The sequence below is a fragment of the Crotalus tigris genome, unplaced genomic scaffold, assembly GCF_016545835.1.
Source record: "Crotalus tigris isolate CLP2741 ecotype Arizona unplaced genomic scaffold, ASM1654583v1 scf7180000018354.2857554, whole genome shotgun sequence".
NCBI classification, from domain to species: Eukaryota; Metazoa; Chordata; class Lepidosauria; order Squamata; family Viperidae; genus Crotalus; species Crotalus tigris.
In genome coordinates, this window is record NW_024096961.1 from 287,345 (window position 1) to 305,915 (window position 18,571).

Sequence of the window (18,571 nt, forward strand, 5' to 3'; positions counted from 1 at the left end):
TTCTTTAAATGCGCATATATATACATATATATATATATATAAATATATATAAAGCAAAGCCAGTACAGAATGAATTAGATGTCCCTTTTTTTCTAAGCAACTGTGTGTACAAAATAGGATTACTGGGGTCTCCCTTCATGAATCTAAGATTAAAACAGCTGATAATTTTATAAAACCACCAGTTTGCACATTGCTCAAATCAAGGAATGGGATTTAACCAACTGCACTGTTACTTTTTTATAATGCATTCAGCCTGAGGTTCTTCTTTTACACCTCAAGAATGAGGAGGCAGAATGGCTACGCCTCCCTTAGAGCCAAAAAGGCTACTGCAACTACATACCTCCTCTTTCTCCTTCCTTGCAAGACCTTTGTGTTTCCCCTTTCCGTCCACATGACTGGAAGAACATAGTGTGGTTCTAAATGGTTCTGTTTAATGCACAAGAGGTCTCTCCAACCACTTACTCTTTGGAAAAGGAGAAAAAGCAACCAAATAGGAAGGTTTGTTAACTCAACGACCTATCCTAAGAAGGCAAATCTAGGCATGATGTTTATCTTCTCGGAAGCCCTGAAAGGTATGAAGAGTTACGCGTTGACCAGATGCAATGGTGTCTGAGGGAGACAGAACAGAAAATGACCAAACTGCCCAAGAGGAAAGTAGCTCTTGTTCTGCAGAAGCTAAGGTAAACACTTAATAGAGTTAGTAGGTCCATGATGGATTACTTCTCCAATACATGCAAAGGCCTTTGCAGAAGGCATGTTGTAAGAGGATTTGGATAACAGAGACTGAATAAAGTATTTTTAAAAATATATTTTTTCACCTAAAAAAATGAATATAGATGTATCTGTGATTCTGCCTGTGTGTGCTATTGTATGTATACATGTGAGTGGCAATTAGCTCTTATGGTCATGACCAAGCTATAGTTCAGAAGAGAAAAAAAAAAGAACACACTTATCACACTTTCCTAAAACGAAAAGCTAAAAAATTTTCAAGTTCAGTATATTTCGAGATCTTGTCCTTCCCACCCTGCCCTCTTGTAATTTCTGGGTTTGTTTTCCCCTTCCAACTTACAATAGCACCATTAACAACATTTAAACATTACAATCCCTCTTCAGTTACTAGACACACACAAAATGGTCCCGTTAAAAATAGTGCTTTTCTGCCAAAAAAAAAAAAAAGTTATATATATAATATATATTTCATATAATTCAACTAAATCTGTGGCAAATGTGCAATGCTGACGCCTCCGCCATTAAAGTGAACTTACGTTCACCCAAACTCTTTCACTTCATCGGTGATTTTTCTAAAAGGTGCAAGTACATTTTGAACTGTGTAATTTAAAAAAAAAAAAAGGTCATGGGCCTCATCTTTTTGTTTCTAGCTTTTAAAATGTGCAGCCCCCCCCCCCAAATATATCAATCGTGACTTATAAAACACATAAAATGGGGTAAAGGTTAGGCCAACCTTTAAAACTTCAGATTTTGTTTCCCTTTTTTTTCTTTTTACTGTCAGTTGAAATAAGGAATTTGGCCTTCTTTTAATACCATGATCTTCTCTCGCTCTGTCTTCATTGGTTAGTATATGGACTGAAAGGCAAGTCTGTTATTATATAGTTCAAGTGCCTTAGCTGTCCCTGTTAAGTTCAAGCTGAAAATACTGGGTAGGAAAGTACAAAGCCAACCAATAGATTAAAAAAAAATAATAATTATAAAGACAATGCCACAAAAATGTTGCTGCCACCACTGATGTCATAATCCCAATCATTTGGTGTTCCTGTGCCACTTTTTCTGTTGTTCCTTGGTGGGAAAGGACATTTGCTCTCCCCCCTCTGACTTGGTCTGCAAGAGAGAAAAGGCTGGGGCCGGACCTTGAAAACACCTCCCATGAGACTGGGAAAAATAATAATAGTCACTTCTGCAAAATAGTTCAGCACAGTTCACTTCTGGCTGCCTGACGTTTCTGAGGTGGTGTGCACAGGCAGAGGTGTCTGTGTCGGCAGGACAACCAATGGGCGATGGTTCTTGGACTCTTCAGATTCCTGCAGCCCTTCAGTTTGCCATCGATACCTGCGGGCCCGGAGGACATTGGGAACCCCTCGCTGAAGGCGCTGTGAGCTCTTCTTCTGCCAAATGTCGTATTTTGAGTACTTGGCATGGGAAGGCTTTTGGAAGATATCCTGAGAGAAACGAGGAGAGAAGAGCAAAGGAGGATCAGTTTATTGCTTGCCATGACAAACCGAAAGGATACGGACTGTCACTGGGCTGTGATGTCACATGGCTAAGCAGACAGAACTGAAACAACAGAGAATGCATTCTTCTGGGGCAGAGGTAGGCAACCTTGGCTCTTTTATGACTCGTGGACTTCAACTCCCAGAATTCCTGAGCCAGCTGGCTCAGGAATTCTGGGAGTTGAAGTCCACGAGTCATAAAAGAGCCAAGGTTGCCTACCCCTGCTTATTGACACCTGTAATGACTTTCCTTCAGATCTCCCTTTCTTTATGCCTTTGTCTCCTGAAAACACTGGGAAAAGTTTTTTATACCACAGGTATCCAAGGGCATCTGATAAAATTGGATAGTTTATCCACATTTCATTGTACTGCATTTTTGAGTCAAATCAATTGCATGCACTTGAAAGTCAGGCATCATACAAGATTTATAGTTCTTGCTTAGTGACCACAATTGAAACTGGCAACTCTGTTGCTAAGTGATGCAGTTGCTAAATGGAAAATCATGTGACTGCGACAGGCTTATTTCCCCTTCAGTTGTGACTTGTGATTTTACTTCTGCCTTCTCTATTACTTCTGCTTGTCACAGATCAGTTGCAAAGCACAGAAATGGTGATTTGTGTGACTGCAGGATGTTATGTGACTGCAGGATGTTACGGCAGTTGTACATGAGGTGTATTGGTTGCAAAGCATCTGAATAGTGATCATGTGACTATAGGACTCTGCAATGGTCATAAATATAAAGATTGATCTCAAAGCTTTTTTTTTTAGACTGTCATACTTTTGAACAGTTGCTAAATGGGACATTAAGTAAGTGAGGATTTCAGCTATACTGAAAATCTTACTCATCAGTTTTCCTCACGTGTGTATTGGATTTAAGGTCTCCTTATACAGTCAGACTATCTGAAGAGCACCAGCTTGAGGCAGGCTGGTATATATAATAGTGACCTCATTCCCCATGTAGGAGGTTTAGTTCAGCAAAAGCAGAATGGAGATTGGAAATAGGAGCTGTCTTGGCAAAACAGGAAGAACCCTACATTTTGTCATAAAGACAGAAGTAGCAGGGAAAAAGCTAAAAGTAAAAGGAGCATCTCCAGGAGGGGGGTCAAAAGGTCAAGATGGTGGCTGTAACTGTGTTATCAAAGCCTGCATATATTCACCAGATGTGCAATGCATGTCAACAAAAGGTTTTCGTCACAGTCTCCAACTTGACTTTTCTAATTCTCCTCAGTGGACATCCCTGAAAGGTAAAAGCTTCACCAAAACAGCCTACTGAGAACTGAGCACGCTCAGTACCCATGGAAGACTATCATGAGTGGTAAATAAAGTCAACCTGTACAGAGGAGAGATGGAAACAGGCAACGTGGAAGACAGTATGCCTGATTACCTGGTACTTTGTTGTAGGTCCCATTTACAAGACTGCTTAACAAAGTCTCCCGTACCTGTCTGACGTTATCCTGGCAATGCAATTCTGCTGGTGTGCTTATTTGCAATGTATTTACACTGTGTTGCATGATGCTCTCTTTTAAATAAGCATGAATAGGATTGCTATTATCAACATGCCCAATTCACTTTGAGCATGATACTCAATATCCTGCAATGTTCTGCCAAGCAAATAGGTAACTTGAGCAGACTTTACAACTTCCATTTTTGGACAAGCAGTGGACATATTGTACTTTACCATTCATTGTCATTCCTCCCTAGCCACCCCCATCTCTGGACTCTCTTTTAAGAAACAGTTGCTTAGGGAGAAGATGTTATCTGTACATGGATAATATTATTTTGCTATACCTGCAAAAGCAGCAAATACTGAAGATAAGGGTTCTGTAGTCCCATGGGATTTTTTTTTCTTTCAAAAATGTATCTGATTACTCAGATAGGATCTTTACCAACCTTGTTTAGTGCTGGTAAAACAAGAGATGAAGAGAGGTCCCGTTCTGATTTGACAGATTTTGCGCAGTAAGTTTCCAAAAGATTCAGGTCACAACTCCGGAAGCAGCACTCCTCCACAATGCCACGATTGAGTCTTCCTCTGTTTCTACCCACAGGCCTACCTGTTGACACAAAAGTTCAATTGAAAATAAGTGATGCCACACATTTAAGTATTTAAGATAAACAATGGAGAAATAGATCAATGTGTTTTGTTTCTTTCTTTTAAAATCAGCAGCACCCACATGGTCCATTTAGAGCTTTGCAAATTCCACATTTGATGGTAAGGTAGCAGGAGTGCAGAAATGAATCAAGCTGCTCTCGGTTTACCCAATTTGCAACTCACCAAAACAAATTTTCAATTACAACCGGTGCCACTGCACTATTATTTTCATCTATACCAGTCAACTAATGATGTAAATTATTTTCAACCCATAAATAAGATGCCAGGTTGGGAAAGAATACAATTCACTTGGAGCTGGTGTAGAATAAATTTTATTTCACTTGTTAGTACAAGCCTAGTTTAGATTTTTAAAAAATCAGATAATTCCATTCTAATGGCAACTGCTTTGGTTTCATGCTAATGTATCACTCATCAAATTATTTGAGAGGAGATATTTAGCTCTACCTTAAATATTTTACTTATATATGACAATATGCATTGTTCAGATCCAATTTGGTTGTTTTCTTACAAACATTTCGTTACCATGCTAGGATAATCAGTACAAGACAAAGTAGAATCGCTGACTGTTTGTGTATATAATGCCCCCCCACACACCATCGTTCTAGATCAGGGTATTGTTTCTTCCCTGGTTGTTTATCTGATGCTACTTCCTTTTAATCTGGCTGATAGGTGCTGCAGGGATTGTATTCTAAACTTTTTGTTCCTTCAAACAAGTACAACACAGCCTCTCCATCTATGAAGAGGCAAAATTACTGTCATTACCCCATAATTTTTTTTCTCTGACCCCACTGTTTTGGTCTGGTCAATTTTCAAGCCACTATTATATGTGTTGCAATGGTGGAACAGAAAGTTTCATGGAAGTTCCTTTAAATACGACAGTCCAGAAAAATCTTGATTCAGAACTCTAGTTTGGAAATAGGGTTTTAATAAATTTAAGGTAAGCTAAGCTTACTGAACTCAGTAATTTAAAAGCAAGTTTATTTGAATGCAAGTAATCAAAACAAGGCTTGGGATACATAATCCAGGAGAAAAATGTATGAAATGCCAATCTGCTTTCTGTTAGTCACAGCTCTATCTTTTTAGGATGAAAACAAACTCCTTTACTCATCTGTGATTTTTTTCTTTCTAAGTTATTCCCCAAGTATACGCTATTTGTTAGCAACTGGACAGCTTTCACTACCCACTTCAAAACAGCTGGCAATTTGATGTGTGATCTTCTAAAAAGAAACAAACAAAAAAAAACCTATGTTCTAAATTATATGCTACTCTCCTGAAAGAAAATACAATTCTATTTAAAAACAGGAACAAATGCTCAGCTGAGAGCTGTGTTTTTTCCAGAATGCTGATAAATGCCTTCATAAGCAAACTGTGAGGTGTTGTTGCTAACAAAAGGTAAACTGACAAGGAAATTTTACATAAACCACCATTATGTAATATTTTTAGTAGTAGTAGTAGTAGTAGTAGTAGTAGTAGTAGTAGTAGTAGTATAACTTCTCATCCCTATAATTGGAGATAGTAACTGAAACAAAGAAGAGAGTGATCATCATGACACCTTAACCAGGATCTTCTGATTCTCTCCTGATATGCACTATACTATTGATTAAATATATTGCTGCCTTTGGGATTTGCACAAACATTATTTTTTGCTAGTTCCTGTTGCACAATGACAACTTTTTTTTCCTTTTGAAGAGATGTCATGGATCTCCTCACAAGTAGCCCCCCTAACTAGATACTGCCGAGAATCAGAGTTGATAATAAGTCTCATGTTTATTTATCAGTGTCTAATAAACACTGTTATCCTCTGAGCACCATCTCAGGTAAGGGCCAAGGATCATGTTCATCAACAAAGACAGACAGCCATAGCAAAAGACAAGACATGTGGCTGCTGTGGCTTGACACTGATAAGAGTTCCTCTCTTCAATTTAGTTTCTTCCTTTTTCTTTCTTAGTTCCCCTTCCCAATTTAGCTTTTTCTTTCTTTCTCTCTTTTCCTAAACAGAAATTGCAAGGAGGATAAATATTGGTGGCTAAGTCTGGGGTCAAAGTTCAGATGCACTTGTACATCCCCAAGCGTATATATGAGGGATAAGAGGGAATGTTCATGTGCTGTGTACAGGGCCCCGCGTGTGCCATACTTCTGAATAACACAAAAATATTCCACAGCTTGTGCCTCCTTCATACACACTCTCCTGAGTACCACTTCCATCGGATCAATCAAGCACCAAATCAAGCGTAAGAACACTTTGGGTGTAAACAATCCTCTCTTCTCCTGACAAAGGAATGTGGGCACCAACAAGAGGGCCTTTGTCGAGTGGCTGGGCAGCAGCATCCATTGTTCCAAACCCCTCCCCCAAAATAGCTTCCCTTCCACCACCACCCACCCCCTTATTTTTCCTAGTATTATTCTGAGGGATGCAGAGAAAAGAGAGAGAGAAAGGAGAGAATGTGCTTTGTCAGCGTAAGTGGCTGGAAAGAGCTAAGTTCTTATCAGCTGTTAGAAAGGAAGAAACAGGAGCCCTTGTTTACAGAAGTCAGATGCCTGGACTCTCGCTCAGCTCTCCCTCACCCTCATCTCTTCCTGATTTACACAGAGATTCAAGCTTCATTTACCTATGTCAGACTGGCTTTTTGCTCTGATTCAAAAATCCCCCAAGAGCTGGAATCAGACCTCTCAAATATTGGCTACTATGCCTACCTTTAAACACTCCATCTTGTGTCCTTCACTGATACTAGTATAAGAACACACTGATACTAGTATAAGAACACGAATCACTATTACTGGATCTCCCTTAATGCCACCTTCCACTTCTTCCTCTTCCTCTTCTGCCAGAAATGCTTAGAAAACACATTTATTGGGCATGTTGCTGATTAACTACTTCCTAAGCGGGAGTATTTTTAGCTCAACATCCCTTCTTCAGAACTACTGCCAGCCTTCCCCCACCCCCATTGGAGAATCTAAAGAGAGAACTAAAGCTTACGGGTCTGACTTCAATAGAGTGATGATGAATTGCCCCAGCTGGGGTCTTGACCTTTGGTGGTTTTGGACAGAGCTGAAGATTAAAGAGACTAAGAAGCAACTTCCCTTTAAAAGTATTTTCAGAAGAGGATTCAGACCACCTACAATATGGGAAGCAGGGACCAGGACAACTCAGGATGCCAGACGCAATATGACAGGACAACCAGGACAAGGAATTGGATGCTTTGCAGAATAATCGTCCCCAATTTGATCCTGTCCAGATTTGGGGGATTATATTTCCCAGGATCCCAGCCAATGTGAGCCAAGTTCACACTGGGTGAGAATTTTGGATGATATAACCCCAACATGCCTGGAAAGAATATCTGGTTGGAGAAGGGTGATGTAATAGAGGTGTAAATAAATTCTAATGAGCAAAAGGTTTAGAATTCTCCCCTGTCGATCAAATAAGCATGTATTTCCTTGAGGAAAAATTAAAACACAGGCATATTTTTAAAAAAGGATACCAAGGATATGTACATGCCAGAGTATTAGATTCACATTTTGTGAGATAGGTGGCCCTATAAAATGAATGAATGAAAGGAAGGAAGGAAGGAAGGAAGGAAGGAAGGAAGGAAGGAAGGAAGGAAGGAAGGAAGGAAGGAAGGAAGGAAAGGCGACTAGCATTTTAAAAAATATTTCAGCAATTTGTGTTAACAATTAAATTACAAAGTCCCCATATGCTGCAACCACTCTCTATGGATTGAACCCATACAACAATCCACCAGGATACCAACTAGTAATATAGTGGATCAAATTGAAAAGATTTTTAGAGATTTACACAACCCAAGTAATGAATTCTGTCTTCAAAGATTTAAAATTTTGCAAGAATGTTTCCTTCATAGCAACAAAGACTAATACTATCATATATTTTCTTTCTCTACACTGAAGTCTTTGGGGCACAGTGGTCAGAATTTTATGTGAAAATCTAAATCTCCTGAAAGTAAAACTTCCAAATCCTAGTTAGTTGCCATTCCCCAAAGCACTATTTTAGATACAAATGAAATTAGATAAGGCCTAATAATTAAGGAAGATTTTATGTACTGCTTCTCCTGATAACACCACTATGGATGGTTTCTTACTTATTAATGGGTATTATTTAATTAAGGTGTTGTCAACAGTAGTTTTCACATGGTCTGAGATGGACTTTCAGTATTCATGACTACCTTGCAGCATGTCTGAATGAAGTTAAGGGTGTTGGTTGGCCAGTAAGTAGATAAAGGATTGCAGAGTGTTTATTTAATTCTGGCTGTAAGCCAGGGCTTTTTTTGTCATAGAACGCCCAGAACGGAGTTCCGGCACCTTTTTTGGATGGAAACTTGTAGGGTAGGCAAGGCGGGTTGTATGGCATGGGTGAATTCCAACACCTTTTTTTTTTTTTTTCAAAAAAAGCACTGCTGTAAGCAATTCAAATTCTATAAGAGGAATATAGAACTATTTGCATTTTGTGATTGTATGATCATGCAGATGTAGAATACAAGATTTTGAACCAAGCAGTCTGATATTATTCAGGTACAAAAGAAGTCTTAGACCACATTTAGCTTTTCTTATCACTGGCCATTCTGGCTGGGATTCATAGGAACTAGAGCTTAATCACATCTGCCAGATTACATGGATTTTCAGTTCAGGCCCAGCCACCCACCAGCAATACACAAAAGCTATCATAGCATATATAGCTAAGGTGAGGCCTCCTGAGATGCTGTTTCATGTATAAATTTCCAAAACACCGTGTATTGTTATGCATGGATATATTGGCACTTTTCCAAGCTGAACTCATTTCACTCCCCCCCCCCCCAATACTTACTGAAATAAAAGCCTCTGTCCCCACAGACAAACTGTAGTGTATCCACCAGCTCTCCACCACAAAGAGTTTCAGCAGGACTGTATGCAGAGACGGAATCAATCGTATATGCCAGGAAGGTGAGCATAAGCAGCAATATCCGCCGGGAGATGCACATTTTCTGTATATGAAAGAGAAAAATCCATCATGTTAAAAGCTGCTCCTATAAGTGACCTCTAAACTAACAGGGTTTGTCAGACCAGTCATAGCAAGGCAGACATGGATCAAGTACACAGTGCTTGGACAACAGGCTTAAAAATTATAGAAATCTGTAAGCATAAAGCAGTGTTTCTCAACCTTGACAATTTTAAGGCAGTGGACTTCAACTCCCAGAATTCCACAGCCAGCAATGCTGGCTGTGGAATTCTGGGAGTTGAAGTTCACATGCCTTAAAGTTGTCAAGGTTGAGAAACACTGGCATAAAGAAATATTTTTTTCAAATGTATCTTCTGAATACCACAACACACACTAAAAAAAAAAGCAGGTAAAACTCCCTGCAGCTTCTCTCTGCTTTTGCTTCAAGTAATAGAAATCAAAATACTAAGCCTGTTTCATTATTTTCAAATCCAGATGTAGGTCAGCAAAGATGGAAACAGCTTCCTGCATTTCTATGGAAGATGAGGTGAAGATGAAAGCAAAATTATAAACTTCTCAATTCCTCTTTGAGCCCAAGTAAAGTCATGAGCTGGAGTCTGTGTGAAAAGAAGTTTCTCTACCCCTGATGAAAAATGTCAGCAATTCTGTTGTGATTAATTTTTAGTTTCAAAACCTAACTACAATCATTCAAAGCACTATATTTTGTTAAAACACATAAATTAAACTGGCAGATATAATTTTAGAAAAGACCTGCTGCATGTGAAAGAATAAGGAAGATTTACTCTGCCTTTTACAAGAATGTTGCATCACTATACAAAATGAAAATTGGTGAATCTGCTAATTGCCAAAGTGCTGTGGCTCTGTATCTAGACAGTTTTTCTGGACAGCTTTAAATCAGATCAGCATTACTGTTTTAAAAGAAAACATACCAGCTCTCTAACTACTACATCAGAACCACATCAAGCAGATGGGATGACCTTTCATTGAGTTGGAAAAAATCCCAGTGATCTAGTTCAATCTATTCCTGGCTTTCTAACGTGACCCTCGGCAGAGTTTAAGGCCAGCTTTCTATCCATTAATCCATTCTATCTATCATGGAATACTAGCTTTCCAGTAACTTATGGTATGTTAAGTCTTTGGTGCAGTGTTCCTCAGCAACACTGTAAGATGTGTGGACTTCAACTCCCAGAATGTGTGTGTGTGTGTCTGTGTGTCTGTGTGTGTCTCTCTGTGTGTTAATATTGATTAATATAGATTCAATTTATTTTCTTCCATTGGCTTAGAACCAAATAATCTACCTATGTTGCTTTTCTAAGAAGTTTACTGCATTGCTAAATGGAGGCTGTTCGGGAGAAAGAAAAAGGAAGGAAGGAAGGAAGGAAGGAAGGAAGGAAGGAAGGAAGGAAGGAAGGAAGGAAGGAAGGAAGGAAGGAAGGAAGGAAGGAAGGAGTTAAACTCTCCCCATAGAGCAAAATTCAATGGTACAATAAAAACATCCATCTCCTAATGGATGTAGTATTCAAACACTAATATTCAAATACATCTCAACATCCATCTCCACTTGCTTTTTCAAGGGCTAATGGTGACATGTCAGCAGCCCAATCCTGTATGTGCAGGTAAAGGCTAATGCTATCAGAGGAAATGCTAATTAGATACACAGCTTCCAAGTATTGTCTTGTGTTTTCTGATTCATCCAGCAAACAGGTTCCAAGTCTACAGAGATATGTCCAAAGAATTCAATAAGCTAGTACTAATCAGTAATGCTCTTAACAATTAAAAAATGCTGTGAAAATGTGACAAACATGACTAATCAGCTGCCTAAGATCATTTAATAAGATCATTTGCATATGATCACATAGGCATATAAGTATTTAGACTGCTAAATAATGCAACATGTGCTGGTTAAAATTTATGATCAGGAAGCCCATCCCCTATTAACTTTTGCCTCCTGGCAAGACTCAAATGTTAGTTTAACCACTTTGTCATTGACCCTGTCCCTGCTGATTTCTCATAAAAGATTGCTTAATTTTTATATATTTGGCAAAATCTATGTGTGTATGTGTACACACACAAACTTCATTTTTCCAGGAGGACTCAAATCTGGGAAATCTATCTCTGTGTCAAAAGTTGATAGTTACTGGACACCTCCCCTTGTGAGATCTATTACTCCATCTCTCTTCTCACCTGCCTATAGGGTTATTCAAACAAGAGGTGATGTGGCACATATTCGTCTGCCAAAAATATACAGATAGATGCCCCATTATAGCAGAATGTTGGCACTGCTCTTGAAAGATAATCACACAGACCTTTTTCTGACTTGTCAAATGAAAGTGATCATTGAGGAAAGAGGTGGCTTCAAATTAAAGCTCTTTAGTGCCACTACTACAGTCCTCACAACCAATTCTATTTTTCTTCAGCTCCTTCTTTTCTTTGAAGATGAAGCCTATGGTATTTTTACAAAGGCAGCCAGAAAGTGCAGCCACAGCTAATCCCAACCCACTCTTATGCTGTAATTGCCCACCCAAACTTTGGATCAGAAGTTAGATAGTTTTAGGACACTATTGTCAGCAATGGGAATTAGATATTCTTCCAGTTCTATGTTAGAATCTATTCTCATTTTTTTTTCTTTTTAAAAATGTTGACCCATAGTTAGCACATATAAATATTTTTTTCTGCTATTTGACAAAATTATTTATTAAAATTTACTTATTCATAACAGTTTTGATATATGGCTACTCTTTACAGACACAGTGTAATACAAAGCTGCCTCCTCTTAAATGAAATAATAAGTTACAACCTATTTCAATTTACATCTACAAGTAAAATAATATAACAGTTCTGAAACATAGTGGATATCCATCCCCCAATGGATGCCTCTGGAACCCAATGCACAATCTACTTTTTATTCTGTGAGCTCTCCCTCCCACTTAAAAACCTACTCCTTATTTTGAGTCTGCCCCCCCTCCCAATTATCATTAGAGGTCAATGTAATATGGTAGGAAACAAGGCCAAAAAAGGAGAGCTTTTTAATTGCTTAGTGCTGAATTCCTTTTTTTTCCCCTCCCCCAGATGAATCTTCTGCAAACAAACAACCAACCTGGCATCTTTACTCCACTGAAGACAAGACAATGCAGTAGTAGAGATAAGAGAAGCTTAGTAGGAGGTTTAGCAGTCAATGCTGCAATGGGGCCTGTTTGTAGTCAGCTCATAATATACCACAGAAGTGAAAGACAGTTTTCTTAATGTGATGTCCTTCAAATATTTTGCTAAGGAAGTTGTTATTACATGGTCCCATCAGGATACTGATTTAGGAAATCAAATCCAAGTCCATATTTTACTTCCAGCAGGTGCTGTTCTGGCATTTTGGGAAACTAGGGAGTTACTGCAAGATGTAACTAAACATGTTCCATGTCCATCCAAGATCAGCATGACAGATAGGGCTGCTTTTTAGGAAATTGAATAGATGCCTTAACCTCAGTGCTTCAGAAAACAAATGCATATAATCTTTGGGAATTTCTCTCACTCTAAGGAAGTCAATGGATTGGAATATCAAGTGGTCTAGACTTGGTCTACACATATCTCTTCATATTAATGTGTTTAAGCCATTCAAATAATTAAAAATGAGCATGGGGGCATCTATTTGCCTCATGAGAATGTAGATATGTAACATAAATTTTAAATAGTTAGGGTTTAGACAAGAGGTAGGCTACCTTGGCTCTTTTATGACTCATGGACTTCAACTCCCAGAATTCTGGGAGTTGGGGAGTCCACGAGTCATAAAAGAGCCAAGGTTGCCTACCCCTGGTTTAGACAGTTACATTTTAACACCACCAAAGTTTGATATACATAGACATGCACATCTTCAGGCACCTCCAGAGGAACCAGAATTGACAATCTCCCCAGTGATATTAAATTCTTGCACATTTGAAAAGCAAGCACAAATATAAGTTGTTCTAGGTCATAACTGATTTAAAAAAGTGCAAATTATGATGGTTGAATCAGCAGGTAGGTACTTTCTCCATGTGTGTTTGTCCAGCTAATTTCTGATGGTAATCTCCTGAAGAGAGTTTCCCCACCCTACTGGGAGAAAAATGGAAGGGAAGAATGAGTTGTAGGTGACAGAGCGTGGATGAAGTATTCTAAATCACTGTTTACCATCTCTACCCTGAAGGTTATGTGTCCCTCCACTCAGCTTTTTATAGAACTATTGGCTAAGAATTCACAGTATACTATCTTCTGCCATCTTACATAGACATACACATGGAATAGGCAGCAACATGTTTTAGTGTGGTGTACTTTAGTGTGATTACAACTTTCCAATTATGTTGTTTTATTCCCCTTCCCTGCAGTCTTATCTTCTCACCTCTCCTCGAGCCCAGAAATTCAACCATCAGCCAGTATTCTGTCCACAATATTCTAAAAGCCAGCTTGGTCTAGTGGGGTTAAGGCAGCAGGCTAAAAACCAGAAGACTGTGGTTCTAGTCCCACTTTAGGCACAAAGCCAATTGGGTGACTTTGGGCCACTGCCTCCCTTAGCCCTAGGAAGGAGGCAGTGGTCAACCACTTTTGAAAATGTTGCCAAAAAAACTGCAGGGACTTGTCCAGGCAGTCTTTCCAAACTCATTGAAACTTCATGAGATTAAAATTCGCAGTATAAGCACACTCTCCAAAAGCAAAAAGCAGAAGACCAATCAGGAGAAGCTGATTTATCATTGCTGCTGTAGTGTCTCTTGTGAAACAGGCCTGGATCTTCTAAAAAAGGGAAAACTTTTTTTTCCTTATGCAAATATACGTAGTCGTAAACCAATCAAACAGAGCAATTTTTAACTCATATATTAATGAGCTCACATTTCTCCAGTTAAGGAGCAGCTATGCTAAATGTTTGGTGGATTTATTTCAGCTGAGCTGGTAAGTGCTCTCTAAACCTACCACAAAGAGATGAAAGTAGGTCCTGCCCCAAAATTGTGGGACAGTGTTCACCTAGCTAGCAGGTGTCATGCCAGCAGTGAATTCTGGTATGTGCTGCCCAACACATCAAGGAGTTCCAGATTGAGGAAAATTGATGCAGGAGCTGATCTATTTAGCTTATCTTTCAGGTGGGGTGCTGCAACCATGAATTTAGGTGAGTTCTTCAAGACTATTCAAAATCCCAACCATAAATAAATGTGTTCATAATTGGGAGTGCATAAATGAAAAGGCAAGTACGTAAAAGGATTTTGCCTAGCTCTCTTACCTTGCACACACAGAAGCAAGCCAGACCACCCTGTAGAAAGACTGCAAAAAGATCCATTTTTTGCTGTTTAGTGCCATTGCTTTGCCTTCACAGTCATTTTCTAAGTTTTCCAGACAGCCAAGACACTTAAATGAAAGGACATTCTTTCTCTTGCCCTTTGTCCTGGTAACAAATACAGTCTATGTTCACTCAATTCCCTTAACCACTCCAAAAGGACATTGGTATCAGTTAAGCCTTTAGACTGGGGGAAAGAAAGGATAGACAGAAGGGCAGAAGAAGGGAGAGCTGGTCCTGTTTACTCATTCCGTCAGAGTATAAGAAACTGCTTGAACTTTGAGGATCCACTCCAGGAGGCCTTTTAAAGAAAGAAGTAAGACTATATTCACAAGTTTTAAAAAGAAATAATAAAACAAATTTGCTTCACTTTTGAAAAACATCTGGCAGAAGACGGGGAAAAAAGAAAATCTAAATGTCTTCAGCCAGCTGAACTGATCAGTTTTAATCTCCCAAATTCACAGCTTGTTCTCGGTCTTCTGCATTTGTTTCCAAGCCCTGAAGTAACTCAAAGCTACAGACAACAGTATTACATCATTCAGTTACAGGGAGAATTAAGGTGACTGAAGTGGACACAGACTTCATCCAAAACCACATTTGTGTTTGTTGCATTTCCTGCTAATATGGAGCATATTCTTTTCCAGCTTCATTTAACAAAACAGTCCCTTGGCTATCTCTGCTTGTTTAAAAGCATCTTATTTCAGGACCTCCTCCTCTCCTGTACACAGCTAATGAAGTAGGCACTTGCTTTGAAATGACCTTGTGGGATAAATGAGCTAGTCTAAGTTGCCATTATGAATTTTAACAGGAGAGTAGCATGCAGCTTGCCCTCACTGCAGCGAAACCCCCCTCTCCCAAATGGGCTCAGGAAGAAGAAGAAGAAGAAGAAGAAGAAGAAGAAGAAGAAGAAGAAGAAGAAGAAGAAGAAGAAGAAGAAGAAGAAGAAGAAGAAGAAGAAGAAGAGAAGAAGAAGAAGAAGAAGAAGAAGAAGAAGAAGAAGAAGAAGAAGAAGAAGAAGAAGAAGAAGAAGAAGAAGAAGAAGAAGAAGAAGAAGAAGAAGAAGAAGAAGAAGAAGAAGAAGAAGACCTTTTAAACCATCCAGGACCCGTGTGCATTTAGCTGCATAATAGAAGAATACCAAAGGTTTCACTGATTTCCCTGGGATGTTGCTGATCAAGATCACTCCAGGAGCGAGAATGACAACTCTTATATTGAATGACCTTGTCGACAGAGACTGCACAGGTAAACAGTTTTCCTCTTGAAAGGCAGTAAAGTAAAGGCTTTAGCTGCACAGCTTTCCATAAAGGCTCCAACAACAACAAGGGGAGTCCCTTTTCACTGCTTCCCCTTTGCATGGCAACCCGGCTCAGCTCTTTCTCCGCTACAACTTTTTGTGCCAGAGCAGGGGAGCGCTACAACTTTTTGTGCCAGAGCAGGGGAGGGGGGGGGAGAGAGAAACACATCCTCAAGTAAAGCAACTATATTATATCCCTGTTTTCTACAGAAGCTAGTAGTTTGCACAGCACCGTGTTATAAACAGTAATATGCTATATAGCTCAGGAGCATCAGCTGGGAGGCTTAAAGCATCATTCTCAAGTCCCAAGCATCTTTTCATGCTACCCAGTTTAACAGTCTTGTCTTTTTGTTTGTTTGTTTGTTTTAAAACTGAGCCTTAGAAACTGGGTTGATCTATGACTGGCTGATTCAGACACACTGAAAGCTGTAGAAAACCACAGCTTCCTTCTGCGTTCCAATCCCTATGGCTCTACCCAGTGCTAAAACTTTTTTAAGCTTCTCCAAACAATTCCTCTAAAGAAAAGAAAACTGGAAGAGAAAACAGGGGAACTATAATAGTAATAACAGTTATCCTAATAAGGCCACACGAAGTAGGAGACCCTCTTGCCAGACCTTTCTTCTCACTCAAGTTCTTGGCTTATTGTCCTGCTTTGATCCGTTTTCACTCCTCATTGATCTAACACGCGATAGCGTTTCTAACTCTAATAGCCACCAGAGCCTTAAGAACGATGTGTTCTTTGCAACAACGCAGCAATCTTCAGAAGCTTTCTCCTCTAAGCAGCTTAAGGAAAGCAGAGAGAAGTGATGCCAAATATATAAACGTAACATTCAGAACATGACCTTGCGTGTCCTTAAACGGGCAGGCAAACCAAGCAAGTATCCAAATCGCGCACCGGACATTTACCGACTTCACCTACAGTTCTTTCGCAGTTCAACCCCTAGCGGCAAGAACAAAGCACACCTTTGGATTTCCTGCTCCAGACTTCCCACCGCGGCACACGTCACAAGAGCTACCGGCTCTTTAGGATATACTTTTCGGCAGTCAAAAGTATCCCCGGGCTAGCTAGAAGGTCGTTGATTAGCTTTGCTTTAAAGGCACCTCAAGGCGGGAAAAGGCGCCCACAACTTCTGCCCACCGCTTCCTCTTCTAACATTCAGGAACTACAATGCATCTCATTCATCGGGGCTTTTTATATCGATTGTTTTCCCCTACACTCACTCTCCCCCCGCGCGCACACACACACCCATTTCTTCCTTCTGGGTAGGAACGTTCATACAACCTCTTGGCTACACAAGCCAGGAGCGTGTGCATCTCTCCCTCCGCCCGCTCGCCTAACCTGTACTGTAAAAAGCAGAAAAGCGCCACCATCATCGCAAAACTCAATAAATAAATAAATAAATAAAAATAACCCAGAGCATTCTGATCAAACCCTCGGGGTCCCTCTAGTGTCAACTTATCTGCATCGCAGAACGAAGAACTAAAAAAAAAAAAGTTTTTTCTTCCCCCCCCCCTTCGCCCACTCTGCCCCGCAAAGGGGGCAAGAAAATAACTATCGTAACAATAAAAAAAGCCCCACAATAATAATAAAATCAAAGCGAGGAGCTGGTTGAAGAAGCCGGCGCTCCATTTGCCGACCGCTTCTGCAAGCGATCCTGTTCGGCAAATAATTTCGCACAGACTTTACCGGGAGAAGTGGGGGACAGAGGAGGGACTGACAAAAGGTGTGCAAAAAAAATAAATAAAAAGCAAAACAGAACAACCCCGGCTTGTTGTTTTTTTTTTTTTCCCGGAGGCGGAGTGCTGAAAGTAGGGGAGCCCTTTCGGGGGGAAAAAACGGGGGGGGGGAGAGAGAGAGAAGGAGAGAGAAAAGTCTCTTAGGAGGCAAGTGGAGGATCTTTGTCGCTGGTTTTTTTAAGCAGAGCTCAAAAGGAGAGCCAGATTTTTTTTTCTCTTTCGCTCTTCTCTCTCCGGCCCGAACGGAGTTAACAGCTTTGTTGCGTTTTTACAGGCGGCGTCCTGCCTTGAACTCATGCACGCAAAGCCGAAAGGGAGCCAGTCCCGCAGCGCGACCTAAGCGCCCGGACCCCTCGCTCTGGGAGAGCCGTTCTGATGCTTGCCGCTGCCGCCAGCGCCGTCGCCAAAAGCCGCTTGAACGCACCACCCAGTTCCCTCACTTCGCCTCCTCTCCGAAAGAGAGAGAGAGAGAGAGAGAGAGAGAGAGAGAGAGAGAGAGAGAGATCCAAGAGGGTTTGTTTTTCTTCCTTACCTTTGAACTGCCAAGGCTGTTTTCAACTTCTGGCGTTGAGGTTTGGAGCAAGCCTGGGTTGCTGCTGCAGCGTTCATCCTCTGCTCTTGACATGGTGACTCTGACTTGGCTGATTTTTCTGGTTCTATTTGGTGTTAGTGAGTCCCTCTTATCTTTTTTCTGTGCGTTTGTGTGTGTGTGTGTGTGTGTGTGTGTGTATGTGTGTATGTGCGTGCGTGCGTGCGTAGGTAGCTGGATAGTTTACTTTGCTGTCTTCTTGCTTGGATCTCGTTTCCAGAGGCAGGGCTGGTGGGTTCAGCTCCGCTAGTAGCAGCTATACTTTCAATGAACTGCTCCACTGAGAAGACAGACCGATGCGCTCACTGCCCCTTCTTTTATACGCCCATCCAATGGGCATGCTCAAACTTACAGGCTTCAAGGTAAGTCAGCCAATAAAAT

General features: G+C 40.3%; 1 protein-coding gene and 1 long non-coding RNA gene across 3 annotated transcripts in view; one reads left to right on the forward strand and one right to left on the reverse strand.

The window, feature by feature from the left end:
* Positions 1-1,164: 1,164 nt before the first annotated feature.
* Positions 1,165-18,451, reverse strand: IGF2 (insulin like growth factor 2). 2 transcript variants are annotated; one of them, XM_039350719.1, is made up of 4 exons: positions 18,134-18,451; positions 9,152-9,308; positions 4,116-4,276; positions 1,165-2,174 (listed from the first exon to the last, which is right to left on the reverse strand). In XM_039350719.1, exons 1-4 carry the CDS (start codon positions 18,224-18,226, stop codon positions 1,935-1,937), a joined length of 651 nt encoding a protein of 216 aa, XP_039206653.1. In that variant the 5' UTR covers positions 18,227-18,451; the 3' UTR covers positions 1,165-1,934. The 2 variants fall into 2 exon arrangements, with proteins under 2 accessions (XP_039206653.1, XP_039206654.1); XM_039350720.1 differs by lacking the exon at positions 18,134-18,451 and adding an exon at positions 14,517-15,373.
* Positions 18,419-18,571, forward strand: part of LOC120311350 — a 67,325-nt gene continuing 67,172 nt past the window's right edge. The window contains exon 1 of the long non-coding RNA XR_005557595.1: positions 18,419-18,552. This is a non-coding gene — a long non-coding RNA (uncharacterized LOC120311350). The remainder of the gene's footprint in view (positions 18,553-18,571) is intronic.

What these genes read in the sequence shown, in the direction of transcription:
- IGF2 (XM_039350719.1), bottom strand. Translation starts at nt 18,226, where the DNA reads ATGTCAAGAGCAGAGGATGAACGCTGCAGCAGCAACCCAGGCTTGCTC. An exon ending in ACAGCCTTGGCAGTTCAAAG is followed by an intron (nt 9,309 to 18,133) that starts GTAAGGAAGAAA and finishes TTTCATATACAG; the next exon opens with AAAATGTGCATCTCCCGGCG. An exon ending in GGACAGAGGCTTTTATTTCA is followed by an intron (nt 4,277 to 9,151) that starts GTAAGTATTGGG and finishes TTGTGTCAACAG; the next exon opens with GTAGGCCTGTGGGTAGAAAC.